This window comes from Cebus imitator, unplaced genomic scaffold (assembly GCF_001604975.1).
Source record: "Cebus imitator isolate Cc_AM_T3 unplaced genomic scaffold, Cebus_imitator-1.0 Scaffold162, whole genome shotgun sequence".
Lineage (NCBI taxonomy): Eukaryota > Metazoa > Chordata > Mammalia > Primates > Cebidae > Cebus > Cebus imitator.
The window spans coordinates 2459064-2481789 of NW_016107477.1; the positions used below are offsets into that span (position 1 = coordinate 2459064).

General features: G+C 43.3%; 1 protein-coding gene across 10 annotated transcripts in view; it reads left to right on the plus strand.

Moving 5' to 3' along the window:
* Positions 1 to 206: 206 nt before the first annotated feature.
* Positions 207 to 22726, plus strand: part of PTPRM (protein tyrosine phosphatase receptor type M) — an 858282-nt gene continuing 835762 nt past the window's right edge. For 7 of the 10 annotated variants that reach the window (XM_017543951.2, XM_017543955.2, XM_017543952.2 and 4 more), the window contains exon 1: positions 865 to 1368. In XM_017543951.2, the coding sequence (XP_017399440.1) occupies positions 1296 to 1368 (73 nt within the window). In that variant the 5' untranslated portion in view covers positions 865 to 1295. Of the gene's footprint in view, positions 1369 to 22726 lie in introns of all 10 variants that reach the window. The other 3 variants (XM_017543961.2, XM_017543962.2, XM_017543959.2) reach the window with 3 other exon arrangements.

The window sequence follows — 22726 nt, forward strand, 5'->3', positions numbered from 1 at the left end:
TTATGTCCAAACCCTGGTTTGGTGTGACCGCAGCCTTCCGTGCACTGCCAGCGGCTCGCTCCAGGACCACATGGGACGCCGAGGCATGTTGAGGAGGCAGAACGGCAGAAGAGCGCCCTGCTTTCCGGGCGCCGGGGAGCGGGGCCAGCGGCGTGTACCCGGCGGGCCCGGCCGGGAGCGGGCTGGCAATCGCTGGACTCGGCGCTCCCGGCTCCCGCGCCATCTCCGGGCGCCAGCCAACTTCGCTCTGCCGGCGGCGCAGAGGAGCCCGCAGCCCTCCGGAGCCTCCGCTATCGCCTGGCTAGCTTTCCCCGGAGCAGCCGAGGAGCGCAGGCCCGACGACTCCGGCGGCAGCTGGCCCTGTGCAGTGACATCGCCGTCCGGAGCCGGGCTCGAAGCCGCCTGGCCGCGCCCGCGGGGTCGCAGGCCGCTGGTCCTGCCCGGCCGAGCTCACAAACTACTCGCGACTCGTGACCCGGGACAAACTTGTGGCGGCGGCGCAGCCCCTTCCACAGTCACCCTCCCCCGAGCCAGTCACCAAAATAGAAGACGCGGCCGGGCCGAGGAGGTGGGCGGGGGAGCACGGTGGCCGCTCCTCCCAGCGCGGCGGACGCCCGCTTCGGCGGCGGCAGTGGCGGTGGCCGCGGGGCCGCCCCCAGCCGATCTCCCGGAGGCGGCGGGGCACGGGCCGGCGGGGCGCGGACGCTCACGCCCTCTAGCGGGCCGCGGCGGCGCTGGGCGGCCGTGACGTGAGCGCTCCCTTCAGCCGGCCTGCGGGGCACCGCCAGTCAGTCGGGGAGCAAGAGCCCCGCGCGCAGCCGGCGCGGGCTCGGCCATCGGCGCGCCGCCGCCCGTGGCTGGGCTCGGGGCTGCCTGTGGAGAGACGGCGGGCGGAACGCGCGCGGCCACGGCCACCGCCACGGCCGCGGCCACGGCGACGGCCGGCAGCTCGGGTCCCGCGTCCCGGGCAGGGGAAGGCGAGAGGCGGCGAGCTTCGCCGCCCGAACCGAGGGAAGATTTTGGCACTGCGGGCGCGCCCTCGGCTCCCTCTTACAGCGGCGCCAGACGCCGAGTGGGGCCAGGGACAGGGGAGAAGGACCCAGGACCCTGTGCCCGCGCCCCGGGAGCCGCCGGAGTTCGGACTTCTGCAACTGTTGGCACTTTGGGGGCTTCGCTCAGCGCTCTGCTGTTTACCCTTCTTTCCTGGCTGCCTCCGAACCAAAGCTCCCGGCCCCCTCCGCCCTCGCGCGCCCACCCACCGCCGCCGCGGAGCGGCCCGGCGCGCACTCAGCACCATGAAGAGACTTGGGACTTGCCTGGCGACTTTGGCCGGACTTTTGCTAACTGCGGCGGGCGAGACGTTCTCAGGTAAGCGGGGCCGCATCTGCCGCCCCCGAGGCGCGCGGGCCGGCTCGAGGCGCCTGGGACGCCGGCAGCTCCCTGGTGGGAGAAGCCTAGGCTGGCGTCGAGGCCGGGCAGAGGGCGCGGCAGGCGGGACACCGCTTCTGCTCGTGAGCCAGGCTCTGGGCAAAGGGCAGGAGGGGCGGGCAGGCGCCGAGTCTTCGGGCGGGCGGAACGGGCCGACCCCGAAGGCGAGCTCCCCTGCCGGAACCGCCAGCTCGGACCCCGTCCCTCCGCGGCCTGGGCCAGTGCTCAAGGTTGGGCGGCTGCCACTCCGAGTCCCTGGCCGGCTGCGAAAGGAACAGCAAAAAACTTTGCTTGAAGTTCCCAGTTGCAGCCGCCGGGCCGCCTGGCGTAGGCGCTGCGCTGTCCCCGCCGACCTCGAGCAGTGCCCGGGCCCAGGCCGCTGGTGTTCGGCTGCGCCCGCAGCGATCGCTGGGACCTGGCGGCAGCTCCGGCGGTGGCGATCTCCCAGTGCCCTGCCCTTCTTGTCGCCCCCTGCCCAGCGCAGTTGGCGACCCCGGTAGGTCCCAGCGGCCTCGCAGCGTCTTCAGAGAGGCCTGGCATGAGTTCCTCACCGGTCCCAGCGGGAGGGCTCAGCGGCCGCGGGGGGAGCGGGCAGGTCCCCAGGCCCCAGCCGCCGGGGTCCTGCGCCCCGCCGGGCTCCCCCTCCCACCCTCAGCCCCCTAGCGGAGCGCTGCGGCCCGCGGTAACTTGTTCACTAGCCCGGCTGTCCGGGGATCCCAGGTGGAAAGGAGAAGCACTGGCGGTGTGCGAGCAAGCGTGCGAGTGTGCGCGCGTGTGTGTCTGCACACGAGCGCGGGGGCTCTGTAAGCCCATAGGAGCCCCTCATGGAGAGGATCTGTGGATCGGTGTTGGGGGTCCGGCGTGGGGCCGAACCCAGCACGCTGTTACAGGGGTTTACAACCTTCAGGATCACCTTTAATACCTGGGATGTAACATACGTGGATGGACCGCAAATGCTGGCCCATGTGTGCACACCTTTTTAGTGTTTATTAGATTAGTTTCATTAAGGTACACATGCAGTGGGGTTGTGGGCATTCTTCTTTTTCTTTTAATTAAACAAGCGTGCTCTTTGGCCTGAAACTTAGTGTTTGCAAAATAGATCTCTGTGCTTGGGAACAAGTGAGTTGAATGAGTAAGTTGGGCTTTTTAAGAATTTGATTAAGGGGATTTTTGTTAACAGTAAAGAGAATATTTTAAACAGTAAAAACCTTTGGTCCTCTGGTACGTGGAAACCTTTTATTTTCTTGGGGTACAAGACCTTTGGCTGGTGGAGCTCTGGACTCAACAGGCACATTAGCTGTGTCTCCTGTGTTGCTGATCTGCAGGACCCTCGATCACAGTTGGCCTCAGAGAAGGAGTGGAACTTGTAGGTTTTGAAATCAAACCATTAACTTCAATACAGAAATATCCTTTCTTCAAGTTTTGTGTTTCCCTAACTGCCTGGTAATTGCACATGCTCCAGAGGTTTTAATGCAATGATGCACTGTCGTCTGATTATAATACTGATACAGAATTTGGTCTACGTTCTTATTAGTGAATAATAGAGTAGCACTCGCCAATTTGAGAGCCTTGTAACTCATTAGTATTAGAAGCCAAGTATGAGCGCCCTGGTGATGGTTTTCTCTTTATTAAGATACATAACTCCCTGCCTGAGATTTGTTTAAAGTTAAGCTGTGTCAAATATCATTTGGATGGATTTTTAAATTGTGTGCAAGGAGGTGGAAACAAATATTTATATCACTTATTTAAACCATGGGCTCCTCATCACCAAAAATTATTTCAGCCTCAGTCGTACTGATCCATGTCCTTGTTAAGGCTGATGTAAATGATCAGTCAAGCCAAAATAGACTTCTACTAAAATTTAGCCTGATTTTTCATTTGAAAGAAATATATCTATTTGTTTGAGTTAATACCATTAAGTGAAATGTGTTTTCTTTTCTATTTGGAAAGCCAGAGTCATCCTGGCATGTTAGCAGGTAAAGGGCAGGGTCCAAGCCATGCCTCAAAAACGTTGAACTTTAAAAAATGTGAAGTTGAATTAGCTGGGTGTGGTGGTGTGTGCCTGTAGTCCCAGCTACTCTAGAGGCAGAGGCAGGAGGATTGCTTGAGCCCAGTAGTTCCAGGTTGCAGTGAGCTATGATTGCACCACCGCACCCCATTCTGGGTGACAGAGTGAGACTGTTTCATTAAAAAAAGAAGTGAAAGGTGAAGTTGGCAAATTTCATATGTGCAAGGATCAGATATGTTTCACTTCATAATGTTTTTTGTTCCTGTCCATATTGCTTTTAGGGATTACAGGTGTGAATCAGGATGTGTGTGTTTTTTTTTTTGTTGTTGTTTGTTTGTTTATTGTTTTTCGTATGTTGAGAAAGTTAATTCTGAATGCTAGGAGTGGCATTGACACATTTCTTTTTTATGTTTTTTCCAGAAATTGTAGTAACTGGCTGCTTTTCACTTGACATGGGAATACATTTTAGAAACAAAAGAGCTAGATTGTAAGCTCCTTGAGGGCAAAGCCAATTTTCATTTTCTTCTGGCTTTCTTATAGATCCTTAGATTTCACAGGCATTACTATTTGTTGAATAAATCAGTAATGTGAATGCTGATCATTTGCACATGTTCAAATAGTGTGTGAATGGACCAATATATAATAAAATGGAGGGAGAGAAGTGATTGTTAAAAGTTAGAATTGGCTTGCCTTTTCCATACCAGGTTCTCTTTAGGCCTCCCAATGGACTAATCATGAGGGTTTATATATGTAATCAGCCAAGGGATTTTGTATAACTCAGGTATCGTCCACACAAGGCACTCTGCCCTTTGCCTTCTGCAGTGCTCTCCTGTCCTCTTTTGGAATGGGTTTGGAATTAAGATTGCTAATTAAGCATTTCTGAAGGTGTACTGCATGTGGTTTGGATACCAGACACCAGAAATAGAATGCTAAACGTACTGGAAAAGAACTAGGATTTGGGCCTGTGACGACTGCGTACTGGAAGCATTTCATTAAACATTTTTTTTTTTTTTTTGAGACAGTGTCTCGCTGTCACCAGGCTGGAGTACAGTGGTGTGATCTAAGCTCATTGCAACCTCTGCCTCCTGGGTTCAAATGATTATCCTGCCTCAGCCTTCCGAGTAGCTGGGACTACAGGCACATGCCATCACACCCAGCTAATTCTTTTATTTTTAATAGAGACAGGGTTTTACCATGTTAGCCAGGATGGTCTCATTCTCTTGACCTCGTGATCCTCCCACCTTGGCATCCCAAAGTGCTGGGATTCCAGGCATGAGCCACCGTGCCCGGCCTAAAAAATTGTTTTTTATAGTTATAGTTTCTAAATTGTTAGGCAAAATGGTAGAGGTTCACTTTATATCTTCTTGGCCTTTAGTGTTCACCAAAAGTAACTGGTAAGGTGGTATATAAGTAAGACATGAGGAAGAAAGTTAAATCATTTACTTTTGTTAGAAATTCTCTTTTGTATGGTGAGGAGCCAATGAGTTGGCAAGTTATTCCTCTTTGACCCAATTTCTTAAAAGCCAAGTTGCAACATATATAATACAATGAAGTGTTTAGTTCTACTTTATAATGGTTTTGATGTGTTAAGTTCTGCCAAGTAAGCTTTGGTTTGCAGAAATAGAAATACAAGCTTAGCTCTTTGTTTCAGCTACAGTAGTAGTTGAAATATATTAAACGTTAAATTGTGATTTGGGACTGTTGTGGAGAAATTAATTTTTTAAAATAATATTTTAAGGAAAACTGCTGAAATCTAAAGCCTGTAATTTAGTAGTGTGACACCAATGTTAATTTCTTAGTTTAAATTCTGCTGTTTATGTAAGATGTTAACCTTAGGGGAAGCTGGGTGAAGGGTGTACTTATACACTTTGTATTGTTTTTGCAAGTCTTCTATAAATCTGAAATCATTTCAACATACAGAATTTTAAAGCACCCTTTACAAAGAGTAGTAATAGATTTGTTTAGCAGTTAGGTTTTTTTTTTCAGATTACTATAGTCATAGTATTTTACATTTTCAAGATGCTTTCGCTAGACTGATAATTGATATGAGGAAAACGGTGAGCATGAAAGAAATATACCAAGAAATTACTGTAACATTCTTAGTGTTATGTATATGTAAAGAAGAATTGCTTGAACATAATAAATTCTTCCTATGTAGAAAATTACAGGTTTTAGTCTATCATGTTTTCAAAGGGTTATCTTTACAGGTTTTAAGAAAATAATCTACTGACATACAGTGATATATGGATAGGTGTGTATATAGTTTGGGTAATTCAAAATGAATTTTCTTTAATGAACAAATAATTTGAATTGTGTCTTCAGATTATATATATTCTATATAAATGAAGCATAGCCTAGCCTTTAGATTTAGTAAAAGTTGGTTTCAGAATTTAAGTAATTCTGTAACAATTCTTAAAAGCCAATAGCTTTATTTAAATTTTTCTTAATTCTCTAAGGATTATAATACATTCTAGGAATTGTCAGACTGTATACAGTATATCTATTTTGGTAGAGGAACTATATATTACATTAAGTATTGTTTTCTTTCCATTTTTGTTTTAGATTTTATTAAGTTTTCGAGAATAAGCATGTATTATCTAAATACCCCAAGGCTTAGTTTTCATTAGGGAATCAGGCATTTTAATGAGTTTTATGCTTTTCAACAGTGAAACATTTTTCTTAGGGGTGATGTCCACCATGCATTTTACATTAATTCTCAGATTCTTCTTTTTGAAAACCAACTTTCCTACAGTTTCACTTTTTAGTGTGCTTACTATCTTTAAGAATACAACATGTATGTTAATAGGCTTATTTTATAAATGAGGGAAGGTTTAATTATTAATGTCTTTCCAACTCACAAATGCAACATTTTAAAGAGGTACAAAATACTGTAAATCTTCCATTATAAGAGGATGTTGCTTCTTTGCTTCCTAAAATACCGTGGTGGTTTTCAGTTTAGTCATCAGAAAGCCTAAGTTTACACTGTAGCTCCGAAAAACCCAGCAGAGAAAAATAAGTTGGGCTGCCTTGGGTGGGGAGGAGGAAAGATTTAGTCACCAATCTTCCTACTCTGTAGTGCCCCCAACATTGGTGTGGCAGCTGGCAAGGCCAGTGCATAATTAGGGGGCTGGGAGTATGTGAGAGAAAAACACAAAAACAGGATGAGAAGTGTTCTGTACTCAGGTGTGGGATGTGACAAGCTCCAGAGATCCTAGCAAGGGAGGGTCACTCCCCTTATGACTTCTTTGCTGTGAAGGAGAAACACACGGAAAGTTGAGGGGGGCACCATGAAGAGTGGCAGATCACAGTGACCTCCTGCCTCATTAGCTGGCTCTGGGGAGGGCCTGGGAAACTGCGCCAGTGTTGATGGTGAGCTGGGTTTAAATCTGTGCTTCTCGAAACCTGCTGTCCACGAGGAGCATTTGGAGTCCTGCTTTCAAAGGTTGCTTCCTGGGGCTCAGCTATGGTGATTCTGATGTCCAGGACGGGGGTCTCCCAGCATCCCTGGGTGGTCACGATTTGTAACCACACTTGAAGAAACGTTGTCCTGAAAGAGGAGTTTTTAAAGTGTTGTCCTTGAGCCAGCAGCATCAGCATTACTTTCAAAGTTGTTAGACTTAAAACCTTCTCGTCCCAAATGCGCAACCCTGGGGATGAGGCCCAGCAATCTGTGTTAGAACAAGCGCTCCATGGGATTCTGATGTGGCCCGAAATTGAAGAACCCTTGCTCTAAAAGAACTGAGATCCTCAGCCTGCCGTATCAGCCTCCTGTGATGAGCTGAAAGAGAACTGGGGGTAAAAATATTACATCCATTCATTACTGCTTAGCCTTTTGATTAATATGGTTAGTACTACCAACATGGTGATGTGATTGTGCTGTTTCTGGCCAGACACTGGGGAAGAGACTGGATCCAGCCAGTTGTAAAACTCAAATGAATAAAGAAGTTTCCTATGTTTTTACTTACCACAATGTCGCAATTAAGTTTTGTTGTAATGGTTAGACGTTGGAAATTTCCCTGGGTCGATCCTTTGTATAGGAGATATTTGCTGGCTTGTCATAAGAAGCATGTAGCCCTGTGTGCTTATTAGAATAATAGTGCTTATTAATAATGCTTATTGAAATATTTAATTCAAGTAAATATTTATTGAGCAGTTATGTTTGTAAGACCCCTTTGTGGATGGTAATGGAAATAGATAAAGAAGATGTAATTACTATACTTTGAAAAGTTATTCATGTATTAAAAGTTTCAAAATCTAAAATGGAAAGTAACAGGGAATTTCTTAGGAGAGAACTGGAAGTTAATAGACGTAAGATTTGGAATTCTAATGTGAAAATGTGAAACTTTGCCTTTGGAAATAAACTCAACTTCCAAATAGAAAATAAAGGTTTTCCTTGGACATTTATTTAAAGTACTGACAATGTGTATCCTAAAATTGAGCCTAATATTTCTCTGAACCCCCAAAGACAACCATTGCATCTCTGTCATTTAACACTCCAGGTAAATAGAAGTAATCATGAGGTCTTTTAATAGATTAATCCTGAAGGCTTTGTAGCCAGCCTTTCTGAGAAACAGCTGAAGAGTGCTTGTTGCCTGGTGTTCCTGCTGCGATCCACAGCTGATCACTAGGTGTAGCTGCGGTCCCTAAACCCACCTGCCTGAGCCAAGCAAGGCCCATCCCCATCCACAGACGGCTTCCTGGACAGCTCAAGAAAGGCACGAGAGTGGACTTTCATCCACTTACATGTGTATCTATAACTCTTTATTATAAAATTGAATTCTTTAGTGGAAGTTGTACTTCTGCGGCTTGTTGAAATTCAGCCCTGACCCAGAGACAACTTTAGATTCCCCTGCTACAGTCTTACTCATTTTTTTCTCTTCTTTTTCTGCTGTGTCATATGTTGCTGCTAGTCTACATGTGGTGGTGAAACTGGAAGAAGTAGTACATACTTGCCAACTAAGTAAGGGTTCATGTTAACTTTTGGGGCCTTCTTGTAGTAGATCAGAAAAAGCAGTGGCCTAGGTGGCTCTGTGTAGGTGTGTAACATCTTTAGTAAGTGGCTTGTCTGTACTTTTCTTACATCTCCAAGAAATGAACTCTACAGCATTGAGGGTTTAGGTATGTAATTCAAGAAGTCATGAAAATCTGCCTGGAAATCTGATTCAGCCGTTTTTCCTACTGAAAACTCAGAAGACTAATGAGTCATCAAAAACTTTATATGAAACACAAATGTTGGGCCTTGGGTTGCAAGTCAGGGCAGGGTGGAGAATCTGAAGAAGGCTTTGTGGCTTCCTTTCAAAATGGGGTCCAGTAGGGGTTGGAAATGACCTTGCAGGCTAAAAGAGCAAGGATTACAGGAGAGATGAATGAGAGGAGAGGAGTCAGAGACTTGTCAAAACTGATGAGGTTTTAGCATCTCCCTCTGAAGAAAAGGCCACTGTTTAACAGAATGATTTATTTCAACATGTACCAGCCAAAGCAGAAGCAAAGCATTTACTTTTTATGGGCTGCAAAGCATAAAAGCTTATAGAGCATCAGTTTTTCAGATGGGTGAATATTCATTTTATTCTCTCTTTCTATTCAGTATGCAGAAAGCAGATTTATTGCATACAGTGAGAACAGTGTGTATTAGTGTGGGTTACTCTGGGAGTCCGAGTCCCCATTACTTCTCCTGGGCTTCCAGCTATGGAATCAAAATGGGCTCAAAGGTAGGCTTTGACAGAGGGTGAGAAGAAATTGGACCACACCCTTTGTATAGTCTTTGTGTGTGTGTGTGTTTTTCTCTGAAGGTCGCTTGCTCTGTCATGCAGGCTGGAGTGCAGTGGCAGGATCACTGATTATGGCTCATTAAATGAGCTTTGACTTCCTGGGCTCAAGCAGTCCTCCCATCTCAGCCTCCTGAATAGCTGCGATCATAGGCCCGAGCCACCCTGTGTGGCTAATTAAAAAAAAATTGATAGAGACGGGGTCTTGGTGCATTGCCAGGCTGATCTTAAACTCCTGGGCTCAAGCAGTCTTTTCAGCTCAGCCTCCCATCTGAGCCACTGTGCCTGGCCCAGTCTGTTTTTGATGGATACTATTTGTTCTTTCTTCTCAGTTTGGGTAGCTTGAGGTACTTTACATCATGTAATAAGCACAGGCTTAAAATGGACTTAAAATGGACTCAGTGTGGTATTCCATCTGGATATACAATTATAAAGTGGTTTAAAGGATTCCTTCTAAAATACTCATGATGTATAAAACCAAATTACTTAAACATTTTAGCTTGTAGTAGTTACTCACTAAGTATTTGTTGAATGAATGAAGAAACGATTGAAAGAAGTTCCCTTGGAGAAGGAAAAAAAAACAAATTATTATGCTTAAGGCTGTTTTTTTCTACATTCTGTCAAGTTTGACTTTAAGTATCTCAAATAACCTTAACAATAGAACCAGGCTGTGTGTTTTGTGCCTGGTGCCATTAGCAATTTATAGGTGTGTGGAGACCCAGTTGCTAAATTTAAAGGAAAAAGTGTTACCTTTTGTTAATTAAATATATAAAAGTAAGACTGTATTTTTATCGTGTATAATAAAAATTTATAAATCAGTTATTGCTATAAAGTAGCATTTTGATATAATACTGATCACTAAAAAATAAAATTTACTATGTAGCAAATTTATCATGACTGTGCTCTAGGGGGATTTGATTTAGTCACTGGTATATTAAAAGAACCTGGTATAACCAGAAAGAAGATTCCATGACAGGGAATAATATATATTATCTCTGCTGCCTTTTATTTCTGATATAGAATGAAATGAATTATACCTACACAGAGCTCAGACTGCATCATGATAACATCAGTCTCATCCTCATTACAATAGGCATGTTCTCGTTCCTTTTCATTCAGCCATAGTGTACTCTCAAGTGATAAAACTTAATAAAAGGAGGCTACTTTGACAACAACCTCATAAACTGTGTTTTCAACTTCCTCAACTTCTGAAATCTTGAACACTGAATGTAGTGTAAAATCTCCACAATGAGTCAGGTCACTGGTTCCCATTGGCATTGTGTTCTCTGTGTGTGTGAGGGAAGTTCTCCCTCGTCTCTCTGTCAGTCATCGTTTTCATCCCATATATGTGGCTTTTTAAAGGGTCTCTGCTTTTCTTTCTGACCTTTCTCAGAGAGGGACAGAACACAGTGGGGGTCTGAGGCTGTGACATCAGCCATAGGGGTTCCTAAGCTGTGGAAAGAAGGGCAGTAGTAACCTCTGGTCACATCACATCTTCCTAGAGTTGAGTTGTCCTTCTACCTCTGAGTAACCATGAGGTCTTGGGCATGTTATTTCATTTTAAAAATACCCTGCAGGAGGAGGAGGAGGAGAATGATTATTACTATTTTTGGAGACAGAGTCTCACTCTGTCACAAGTAGCATGATCTATAGCTCACTGCAGCCTTGAACTCCTGGGCTCAAACAGTCCTCCCACCTCAGCCTCCTGAGTAGTTGGGAGCATAGGTGCATCACCATACTTGGCTAATTTAATTTTTTTTTTTTTTTTTAGTAAAGACAGAGTTTTACCATGTTGGCCAGGCTGGTCTTAAACTCCTGACCTCAGGTCATCTGCCTGCCTTGGCCTCCCAAAGTGCTGGTTTTTTTTGAGACAGAGGTATTGCTTTGTTGCCAAGGCTGGTCTCAAAACTCCTGGGTTCAAGTGATCCTCCCACCTCAGCCTCCCAAAGTGTTGGGATTACAGGCGTGAGCTGCTATGCCCAGTCCCCTTGCAGGATTATTGTAAAGACTAAATCAGAGAACCAGTGCTGTGATTTAGGGGCCCCTGGGGTGACAGGGCTTTATGTGTAATTAATGCTTGGGCTAAGAAGGGTCCATCAGTCTGTTTCCCCATCCTCATGCAGTTTACAGATTTAAGCATAGGAAACTTGCACTTTCATAAGTGAAAAAGGATTGAATATTGGCATTTCATGTGGTTCACACATTCCCTTTCTGGGTCCAAGGCTTTGATAGTTGTGGTGCTGGGAGGTTGTATATGTGACATAAAAGCATGTATATGTGGCTATGTATGTGTAGCTTTTATAAACAGGTTCAACATTATGTTTTAAAAGAAAAAAGTTCCCTGAAATTAGCAAAATAATCACCTCAGAATTGGCATCATGAAAAGCCAGCATTGCTCAGTGCCATGGAAGGCAGTGGATGCTGGAGACCTGCATTACAGTCACCTGGAGCCCTTGTTAAAAATGCATATTCCTGGCCTCACCAGACCTACAGAGTCAGAAACTGGTAAAGAAATGCCTCATATGATTTTCATCCTCGTTAAAGGTGAACAGCTCCTGGAAGAAGAGTAACAGTGACTCAGAGACCCTGCCTTTGTACAGAATTTATCACATCTTCTCTGAGGAGTGTTAAGAAAGCATCTGAGGATTACTATTAATAAATGAATTTTTACATACCAAACTATAATTGACAAGAGAGCATTTCTTTTATAAAGCAGAAGCTTTTGGCATTAGAAGAAAAAATGAGTTATGAAACAAAGCACATTTTAGAAATTTATCTGCTTCGTATCTGTCATGCAACTTGGTGACCTCTAGTAAATGTGGCATTAGTCTGAAACTTTTAGAATATAGTGAAAGAACAGGGCTGGGCATGGTGGTTCATGCTTGTAATATCAGCACTTTGGGAGGCCAAGGCAGGTGGATCACCTGAGGCCAGGAGTTCAAGACCAGTCTGGCCAACATGGTGAAACCCCATCTCTACTAAAAATATTTAAAAATTAGCTGGGCATGGTTGTGGGTGCCTGTAATCCCAGCTACTTGGGAGGCTGAGGCAAGAGAATTGCTTGAACTCAGGAGATGGAGGTTGCAGTGAGCCGATGTGGTGCTACTGCACTCCAGCCTGAGAGACAGAGTGAGTCTCCATCTCAAAAAAAAAAAAAAAAGAATAAAGACATTTTGGAGTAATCAGAACACAGATGATTTTAGATCTCTAAATTTGCAGATTTGAGCTGCATTTTGAGATGACTCATTCAGGGAAGATCATGAGACAAGATGATCTGCAAAGTATTTTGGGAAGATTATTTTCCAGCACTTAGTCCTTTACTTCATGTTCATTGAAACATATGAACAGTGCGGAATAATTTGTCTTAGGTGCCCCATAAGCATGGACCAACAGCTTGGTGCTTTGATTGTAGTAGTAGTTTTAAAAAGCCTCGCAAACCTCAAAATGGGCATATTAGTCTGTTAAAGCACTTGAAATTTCAACTAGCTTATCATTTTGGCCAAGGAAGAAAGGTCCTTGTCGAAATGTAGTCTCTAGGAGAGGTGGCTCATTAAGTTATCTTAAATGTGACATCTCTAACTAGCTGTCACCCCGATAAGTTGACATCTTTAGATTCTCCCTTGTAAAATGACATTTGATTCAAGGATCTCTTCAGTCTCTTAAAGAGTATGAGGATTGTCATCAGCTTATATCTTAGTTCAAATTAGTCTGTCAGATAGCACAGCATAGGAGAAGAAGACTTGGATCATTGGGTCATTTTTGATAGGGGAGCATGGGAGACATGTCTAGAACATTGGGTCCCATCCGAGAGAGTGCCTGATACAGCATGTGGTTGCTTGCTAACAAGAAGTGGGTGTCGAAGAGCTGTCTGCAAGATTTTAGATGATTTGAACATTTGCTATAGGCTTCATCTGCTAAGCTATGCTCTTAGCATAAGCGAAGTTCACTCTTTCTCTCTGTACTTGAGACTGTAGCTACCATTCACAGGTGACACCAAAGGCTTTGCAGCAACTAGACTGTTACAGCCTGTGGCTTTCTTCTTAAATATTGACAACATAGATAAGCCTTATTTCAGGGGCTTAGCACTGATAGTCATAAGTGATAACCATATATTGAGCACTAAGTATGTGCTATGTACCGTGCTGAGAGGGATGATATTCTCAAACTTACTGCCGCCCATTTACGAATAAAAGCTTGGCTGAGAGAGAGAATTGACAGAGACTTTGGAAGGTAAAGTTGTCCCCACTCCCAACCAGGTCATTTGAACATGGGTACATGTGTCATATTATGTCTCCCTCCCCATACATACACAGAGTAGTGTTTTCCTGATTTATGCTTTGCTTTGATGCCATCCTCCTGTATTGAAGTGTGCTCTAAGAAAAAGCATTTCAAATGTAGTGTTGTGGCTGTTAGGAAGATATTAAGTGATGTTGTATTAATGTCATATAAAATCTCTATGATGACCTTCTGGAGAGATTTCTTTCTGGTTCAGGGAAAGGTGTGAGTCTTCTGTGCCATTAGTTTCTTCTCGTGGACACAGTGAGTAATATAACCCATCAAGTTTCTTTTTTCTGTTGGCTGTTAGAAAGCCAGATTCAAACACATGTTTTGTAGTATTAGAACTTTTATATTGAACTGACAACCTCAGTCAAAGCTGGCCTACATCAAACAGGGAATTTGTTGACTCTTGTAACATACAACAGAGAAGGCCAAAGGTGGGCACGGGATTCCAAGTCTTCCTTGCTAAGCATCTTTTCTCTCTATGTGATGTTTCTAAGGAGTTACAGGCTGAATCCCTCCAGCTCCGAGCCTAGTGGAAAGAGAGATTCTCTTTCCCCATGGTACAAATCACTTTTGTGATTGGTCTCCAAGAAAAAAATAGATTCTGTTACCAGTTGAAGAGTGGATAGTAGCTGGACAGAAAGCAGACTGCCAGAGCATTCATTTGTGCAGCCTATCCTCATTTCTGGCTTTTTTTTTGCTGGCCTGATTCTTAGTCTTCTCTTCACTTTTCGCATGTCATTTTAATTTATTTTGCTGTATTTTATGTATCATTATAAATGCATTAAATCCTTTTGGGTGGTGGCAGAAAATAAATGAGTTTCAAATCTCATCATTTGAGTCAGTGCTTCAAAGGTACCTTTAATGTGTGCACATTTTATTTACTTTTTTTTTTTTTTTTTTTGAGAGACAAGATCTTGCTCTGTCACCCAGGCTGGAGTGCAGTGGTGTGATTATAGTTCACTGTAGCCTTGACTTCTCAGGCTCAAGTGATCCTCCCACCTCACCTTCTAGAGCACCTAGGACTCAAGCAGCATGCAGCACTATTCCTTGCTGCTTTACAAAAATTTTTTTTAAGAGATGGCTTCTCATTATGTTGCCCAGGCTAGTCTCAAACTCATGGCCTCAAGGTATCCTCCTACCTCAGCCTCCCAAAGTGTTGGGATTATAGGCATGGGACACCCCACCTGGTATCAAATTTATTTTTTTAAAGCATCAAAATCTTTTAACTAAGCAAAATTTTTCATAGGTAGAAATGCATACAAATCTTTTGGTTAAACAAAGTTTTATGTGAACATATTTTTAAAAAGGCTATCCAAATTGGCAAACAAGGTATATTGGTTAGCTACTGCTGTGCAACAAAGTGACTTAAAACAACCACCATTTACTATTGTTGTTTAGTGACTTAAAACAACCACCATTTACTATTCTTCATGTTCTCTGGGTGCCTCTGCTGACCTAAGCTGGGCTTGGTATACTTCATGTGTGTGTCTCTCCTTGGTGATCTTGGCTGAGCTTTCTTGAAATGTTGGTGTTGTCCTGTAGGCTAGTCTAGGATGTCCTCAACTGGGACAGTTGGACTTCTTCATGTAATCTCTTTTTCCAAAGAGAGAGCAGAAGTGAACAAGACTTCTGGGCTAATGTTTGGGAAGAGTACCTTGTCACTTCCACCTCTTCTCCTGGCCAAAGCCAGTTACAAGGCCAGCCTACAATCAAGGGTGGGGAAATAGTCCTCACTTCATGGTATGTGAAGCTGCAGAGCCACATGATAAAGAGTACAGATACAAAAAGAGGTGGGAAATTGAGACCTATACAGGGGTCTACTAGGACCCAGCACATATGTCCTAAGTGGGTCAGCTTTCCAGAACAGTTGGGAAATCATGGGCAGCATGAGAAAAAAAGGAGTTTAGCATTGACAGAACTGCACTTAAGGGCCAACACTACCACTTACTGTCATCTGAAGGGTGAAGTTGTTAACTCTGGTGAACTCAGTTCCTTATGTGCAAATAGAGTCAATTGGTGGCATTCTCATTCCTGGGTTTGCTTCAGAGATCAAATAATATGACTTTTTTCAATCCTTGTGTCCCTGGGTGAGTTCCAAAGGTTAAAATAGCCTCATTAAACTTGAGTTCTCAACCTGGCTGTGCCATTTTCTAGCTGTGAGAGTCACATAGCTTCTCTAGTCCTTCATCTATGAAAAGGGGATGAATTCTACTTCCTTGGCCATCCTGTGTAAAGCACAGTGCCCAGTCCAGAATAGCTGCTATTATCGTTGGAGCCCTATGACTGCAGAATGGCCTTGGGCAATAAGCTTGCCGTGTAGTGTATTTTTCCCTTATGTCTACAAACCCCAAAGGGTATGGTTTTCCCCAGCCCTAGTTTTTCTTCCATTTGTGGTCTCTATTCATAAATTTGCAGCCATTTCTCCTGGTTTCCTGGAAGTAAGGGAAAAGGAAATGTGACAATTGCATGCCACATAGGTGGTAGGCTCTTTACATATCATCTATATACTTCCCCAGTGTAATCCTATGAGGTGAGGATGACAGCAGTGGTATTTTAGGGTTTATGGAAGTGAGGCCTCAATACATTTCAAGTTGTCCCATGGACAGTGGCTACAGCTGATTTTAGATTCCAAAGTGCTCATTTCTCCCTGGCTCTTGGGCCCAAAGCCTGTTTTCTTGTCCCTCCTGTTGGGTTTAAAGCACGTGCTATAATTTTCAAGTGTGGCTTAAGTATTTGGGTATAGTTTCTCATTTTGATGTTAAAACAGTTGTAAAATTGGCACAGCCCAGAGGTGCAGTGTACTTACTGCTATTTTACAGCCCTCTGAAATAGTAAATTAAAAGGAAAAATACTTAGCTTCCTAGTCACTTGACTGAAATTAATTGGTTAGAGAATTACTCATATTTTTCTTGAATAGAGGAGGGCAGAATGTTGTCTTTTCTGTGGTTACATATCTCATGGATAGAAATGTGTTTCTGTAATTTCTTGTGTTTTCCATCTGAATATCTGATTAAGGTGAAAGGTGCAAAATCCTTTGTAAATCTCTTGTCTGTATGCCTTAGTGGTCTTAGGGGGAAGATGCCACTAAGGTCAGCAATAATTTATTTTAAGGCCTTTCACTTCAAGTGGAGGTGGTAAGCCTTGGGAGACTGTTGTTAATCGCCTTCTTTAGAACAAATTGCATTGTGTTTTGAGGTTTGGAAAAGTAAAGAAAACATGTATATCTGTATTTGAAGGATTTAAAATAATCCAGTGAGTAGAGTCTTACTGTATTCACCATGGGAAAGAACTGTTTGATATATGGTACTGTACAATGGTTATGTATTTGCTTATTTATTTGACACATTCTTACAGTGTCATTAGGGAGAATTATATCAAAATAAATGACATTAACAAAAGTAGAATAAGTGACTATCAAGAGATATTAGCATTTTTCAGAGAGACTTTAAAAATTATGCAATTATGAATTTAGACATTTTATCCAAATGATTTATGAAGTGATGGTCTTTGACAACAGATGCAAGTTTATAAGTAAATAGTGATTTTGGAAAGATTCCTGGTCAGATAGAGATAAAAAGAGGTGTTTTTCAATTGTTAGGGATGAGACAGTCCTCAGGACTGGGGTTTAGGAGATCTGAGCTCTCATGTCTGGTTCTGCTGCCATATAGCATGTGATTTGGGTCACGTCTCTTCATAGTGACTCAAGGCCCAGAAAAGTAAAATTGATACTATAATAATACTTTTTGACTACCTAAAATAAATGTGAAGATCAGATGAAATAATTTTAAAAATTGCTTCTCAGCTATAGAGTACCGGCCACATGTGCCCTGCCTTGGCTGTGCTTTTTTGCTTAGGGTTTCAGCTTCCGGTCAGCAGACATGCTTCTCATTCTGCCCCTTCTGTGTCTTCTGAGGCTTGCTTTTAGTTAACAACAAGAAGCCACCAGTCATCAGGTGGTTGTTCTTTATTTCTTTAAAAGTGAGAAATTGCGGTTGTGTTGGCATTTTTTTTCCCTTGGGATACTTTTTGAATGCATTCTGTTTATTACATTTGGGGCAGTCCCCTGCCCTAAGATTATTCTCTCATGCCTCAGTTTTATAAACTGAAACTAAACATAGTGGTGATAAATCCTTCTTGGCTGGAAGAATATTCAAGAGTGTTTGCAAGGCAGCATATTCTTTTCTAAATACAATGCTTACCTAGTACTGAGAGTGAAATGAGGTGGGATGATATCCCCCTGCTGGAAGAAGTGTATCTGTGCCTTCTGTGGGTGAGTACCCATTTATAAGCCCTGTGCTGAGGCCCTGGGAGCCAGACCTGTGCTGAGTATTGATGATATAAGGGTGTCCAAGATGAGTGTTTGCCCTTAAGGAGCGCATAGAAAAACTGAAGGGATACCCAAGCACGTTGAGCCTTCTATTTCTAAATTGACATGGAAAGTGTAGAAATTAGGGAAGGAGAGAGCAGATTGTTCCTTTCCCAGGCTGGCCGTGGCAAGGGAGCTTGAGGCCAAGTGTACAGGAGGAAAAATCCATGGGAAAACTGCAGGGAAAGCTCTCCTGTGGTCAGCTAGGTAACTAGGAGGTTTGCAGTTAGACAGTGGACATTGGGAGCTGCCCATGAGGCCTTTAGGCACTATTCAGGTCTGATGCAGAGAGAGGGGACAGAATAAACTTTTACATAGTCTTTTGAAATTGTTTTTAAATTTTTTTCTCTTAAAATGGGATGTCTTCTAAGTGAGTTTTCGAAGGCTGTAGTTAACTTAGAGGAGATGCAGAAAGGAGAGCGTTTGGGAAATTGCAGAGAGGATGGGAAATTGCAGAGAGGAACAAAGTTTGAATAGTTTTTCCTTTTTGAACTTAGTGGCTTGGCACTCTTCCCTTCTGTTCCATGCAGATCATATTTGGTGCTGTATTTAAGGGATGGCTTTGTGCGGGATTGGAATTTGGCTAGAAGCTGGAAAAGTATTGAGTATTGGGGAAGATTCATGACTCAAAATACTGGCTGCTGCTCTATTCCCATGCCTGATATCAAGGTCCAACACTTTCTTTTTTTCCTCTTCTTCTTTTCCTTCGTCTGTCTCCATCTTATGTAATAGGTGGGTTTTAAAAGGAAGTGGTAAACCAAACAGGTATCTGTAGCCCACTGGACCATGGTCACTCCTCTTGTAGTGGTATTATCAGTGGCCAGGCCACTTGTCATTGTATTTCTCCCCTGCACATGTGGACAGGACAGAGTGTTTGTTCATACAGAGTGAATTTAAGTGAAAACATAACCAGTACCACGCCTGGTGAGGCACTGAGTGGTCGTTTATCCACTTTAATCAGCACTGAAGTACTTATGTGTAAACCTGTAATAATAAAAGAACAGTTGATACTCATAGAATACTTAAAATTTTCTAGGCATTGTCTTAAGTGCTTTTTAATTATGTGTTATCTGATTTAATACTCATAACAACCTAAATTACCCTCAGTTTACAGGCCTGTAAATCAACTCAAGCAAAGTGGCCAAGATGAGGCAAATTGTAAGGGCAGAGCTGAGATTTGAATATTTATCAGCCTGACCCTTTCAGCCACAACCCACAGTATGTAGTTCTTTGTCAATATCAGCCAGACTTAGAATCACTCTGCATACACCATGGGCTTAATCTGCTTCTGTTTCAGTATCCAGGATCTTTTCTGTATGCTTCCCTGTAGATTGGTTGGTCAGGAGTCCAGTAAGGGTGAATGAATGGTAAAGGTATTGTAAGTACACTGGCAATGAGCTGGCAGGACTCAGGACCTGGGGAAGGAACACCAGTCCTTAGGCATTTAATCAGGTTGATGTCTTTAGTTTGGAGAGTGACTTTTAGAACAGAGTCAACAGATAGTTTTGTTTATTTTGGAGATTATATTGAAATATAACCACCCAAACTGTTAGGGCTGTGAGCAAAACAAGGGCTAGATACTGCATGATGAAATCTTGCCAGTGAAATGGTTTTCTGAGCAGGGAGCTGATATGGCTCAGTTCCAAGATCTATGGGGCATTGACGTCTGACTTAAAAGCCTGTATTTTCAATAAAAGAATATTAAATAAAACAGCAACTCAAAGCACTATACAAATTTAAAGTCAGAATTTTTAAAAACTGGGCATTCCTTGGACATTGATTAGATCACCTTTGGAATTTGCATGACATGTTTATACAGTTGAGAAGCAGAGAATGTATGCCCTGTGGTAAATATTAAGATTTTAAAATAAAAACTTGTACAAATGTCTTTTAAAGGTATCCATTATAAAGACCCAAGTACCAAAGGGATTTGATACCCTCTATTGTCCATTTGAAAATACATGAACTAATTTTTATTTGAGAGAAGCTTTATCTCTTTTTCTCCTTGAACTGGTACTCCCATTTTCTTTCTCTATAGAATCATATCCTATTATAACACTTATGTGCTTGAAAGTCTTTGACTGATTACTTATCAGGCTTCTCTGTAACAAAAATATGTAAAAAAGTGAAATTTTAATTCTATATTTAATTTTATGAGACCATAAACCTTTAAGTGTTAGATTTTATCTAGTTGAATTATCACTAGAATACAATCAAATCATTGTTAAGCTTTATTAGAAAAGATGTTTCAGGGGGAGACAATCCAAGGTGGCCAAATAGGAACAGCTCTGGAGTACAGTTCCCGGCAAGAATGCAGAGGGTGAGTGATCACTGCATTTCTGAATGAGTTTTTACTGCCCACAGACCCGGAGATTCCTGGGCAGAAAAACACCACGTGTCTCCAGCATGGCTGTTTCAGCTCGCACAGAGGGTCTCCGCACAAAGACTCACACAAATATGGGCTGCCATTTCAGCTGGCACCTGGAACGCCTGAGTCGCCCATTCAACTGAAAAAAAGTGGGCTGAAACGGGAAGCCAGGTGATCTGGCTTGGTGGGTCCCACCCCCACAAAGACCAGCAATCTGAAATGCTCTGGATTGAGAGTTTCACAGCGAGCACAGCTGGGATGGTCAACCTCTGTTGGGGGAAGGGCGTTAGCCATTACCTAGGCAGTTCACCACTGCTGAGGCAGTCCGCCATTACTGAGGCAGTCCACCATTGCAAAGACAGTCCACCATTACTGAGGCAGACTGCTGTTACTAAGGCAGTTCTAACTATACCTCCATAAACAAAATGTAAGGAAGTTCACACGGCAGCTGGGCAGAGCCCATGGCAGCTCAGCAATGACTCTGCTGGCAGACTGTGACTAGGCTACCTCCTTGCTGGGCAGGGCATCTCTGAAAAAAGGCAGCAGCACCTCAGAAACTTAAAAATAAAGCCCCACCTTCCCAGGACAGAATACCTGAGAAAAAAATGTGGTTATGAGTTCCGCTGCAGCAGACTTAAACATACCTGCCCAGCAGCTCTGAACAGAACAATGGAGTTCACAGCTCAGCACTTGAGCTCCTATAAGGGACAGACAGTCTCCTCAAGCGCTCTTAGACCTCCGTATATCCAAAGAGACACCTCGTAAAGGAGAGCTAAGGCTGACATCTGGTGGGTATCCTACTGGGACAAGGATAACAGAAGAAACAGGCAGCAGCCCTTACTGTTCTGCAGCCACCACAGGTAATCTCTAGGCAAGCAGGGTCTGGAGTGGCCCTCTAGCAGTCTTACAGTAGAGGGGCCTGATTGTTAGAAGGAAAACTAAAAAACAGAAATAACTGCATCGTCAACAAAACAGATGTCCACTCAGAGACCCCATCCGAAAGTCACCAACTACAAAGACCACAGGTAGATAAATCCACAAATATAGGAAGAAACCAGTGCAAAAAGGAAGAAAACACCCAAAACCAGAATGCCTCTCCTCCTCCAAGGGATCACAACTCATCAGAAGCAAAGGAACAAAGCTGGATGAAGAATGAGTCTGGTGAATTGACAGAAACAGGCTATAGAAAGTGGGTAATAACAAACTTCTCTGAGCTAAAAGAACATGTTCTAACCCAATGCAAAGAAACTAAGAATCTAACAAAAGGTTTGACAAAATATTAATGAGAATAAACAGCTTAGAGAAGAATATAAATGACTTAATGTAGCTGAAAAATACAACACGAGAACTTCACAAAGCATACACAAGTTTCAATAGCTGAATTGACCCAGAAGAAGAAAGGGTGTCAGAGATTGAATATCAACCTAATGAAATAAAATGAGAAGGCAAGATTAGAGAAAAAAGGGTGAAAAGAAATGAACAAAGCCTCCAAGAAATATGGGATTATGTGAAAAGACCTAATTTACGTTTGATAAGTGTACCTGAATGTGACGGAGAGAATGAATCCAAGCTGGAAAACACTCTTCAGAATATTATCCAGGAGAACTTCCCCAACCTAGCAAGACAGGCCAGTATTCAAGTCCAGGAAATACAGAGAACACCACAAAGATATTCCTCAAGAAGAGCAACCCCAAGGCACATAATTGTCAGATTCACCAGGGTTGAAATGAAGGAAAAAGTGCTAAGTGCAGCCAGAGAGAAAGGTCGGGTTACCCACAAAGGGAAGCCCATCAGACTCATAGTGGATCTCTTGGCAGAAACCGTATAAGGCAGAAGAGAGTGGGGGCCAATATTCAACATCCTTAAAGGAAAGAACTTTCAACTTAGAATTTCATATCCAGCCAAACTAAGCTTCATAAGCAAAGGAGAAATAAAATCCTTTACGAACAAGCAATTGCTCAGAGATTTCGTCACCACCAGGCCTGCCTTACAAGAGCTCCTGAAAGAAGCCCTAAACATAGAGAGGAACAAATAGTACTAGCCACTCCAAAAACGAACCAAATGATAAAGAACATCAACATAATGAAGAAACTGCATCAACTAATGGGCAAAGCAACCAGCTAGCATCAAAATGGTAGGATTAGATTCACACGTAAAAATACTAACCTTAAATTAAATGGGCTAAATGCCCTAATCAGAAGACACACACTTGGCTGGGCACGGTGGCTCATGCCTGTAATCCCAGCACTTTGGGAGGCCGAGGCTGGTACATCATGAGGTCAGGAGTTCGAGACCAGCCTGGCGAAGATGGTGAAACCCTATCTCTACTAAAAATACAAACATTAGCCGGGCGAGGTGGTAGGTGCCTGTAATCCTAGCTACTCAGTAGGCTGAGGCAGGAGAATCGCTTGAACCCAGGAGGCGGAGGTTGTAGTGAGCTGAGATCATGCCACTGTGCTCTAGCATGGGTGACATAGCAAGACTGTTGCCTCATAAATTTTTTAAAA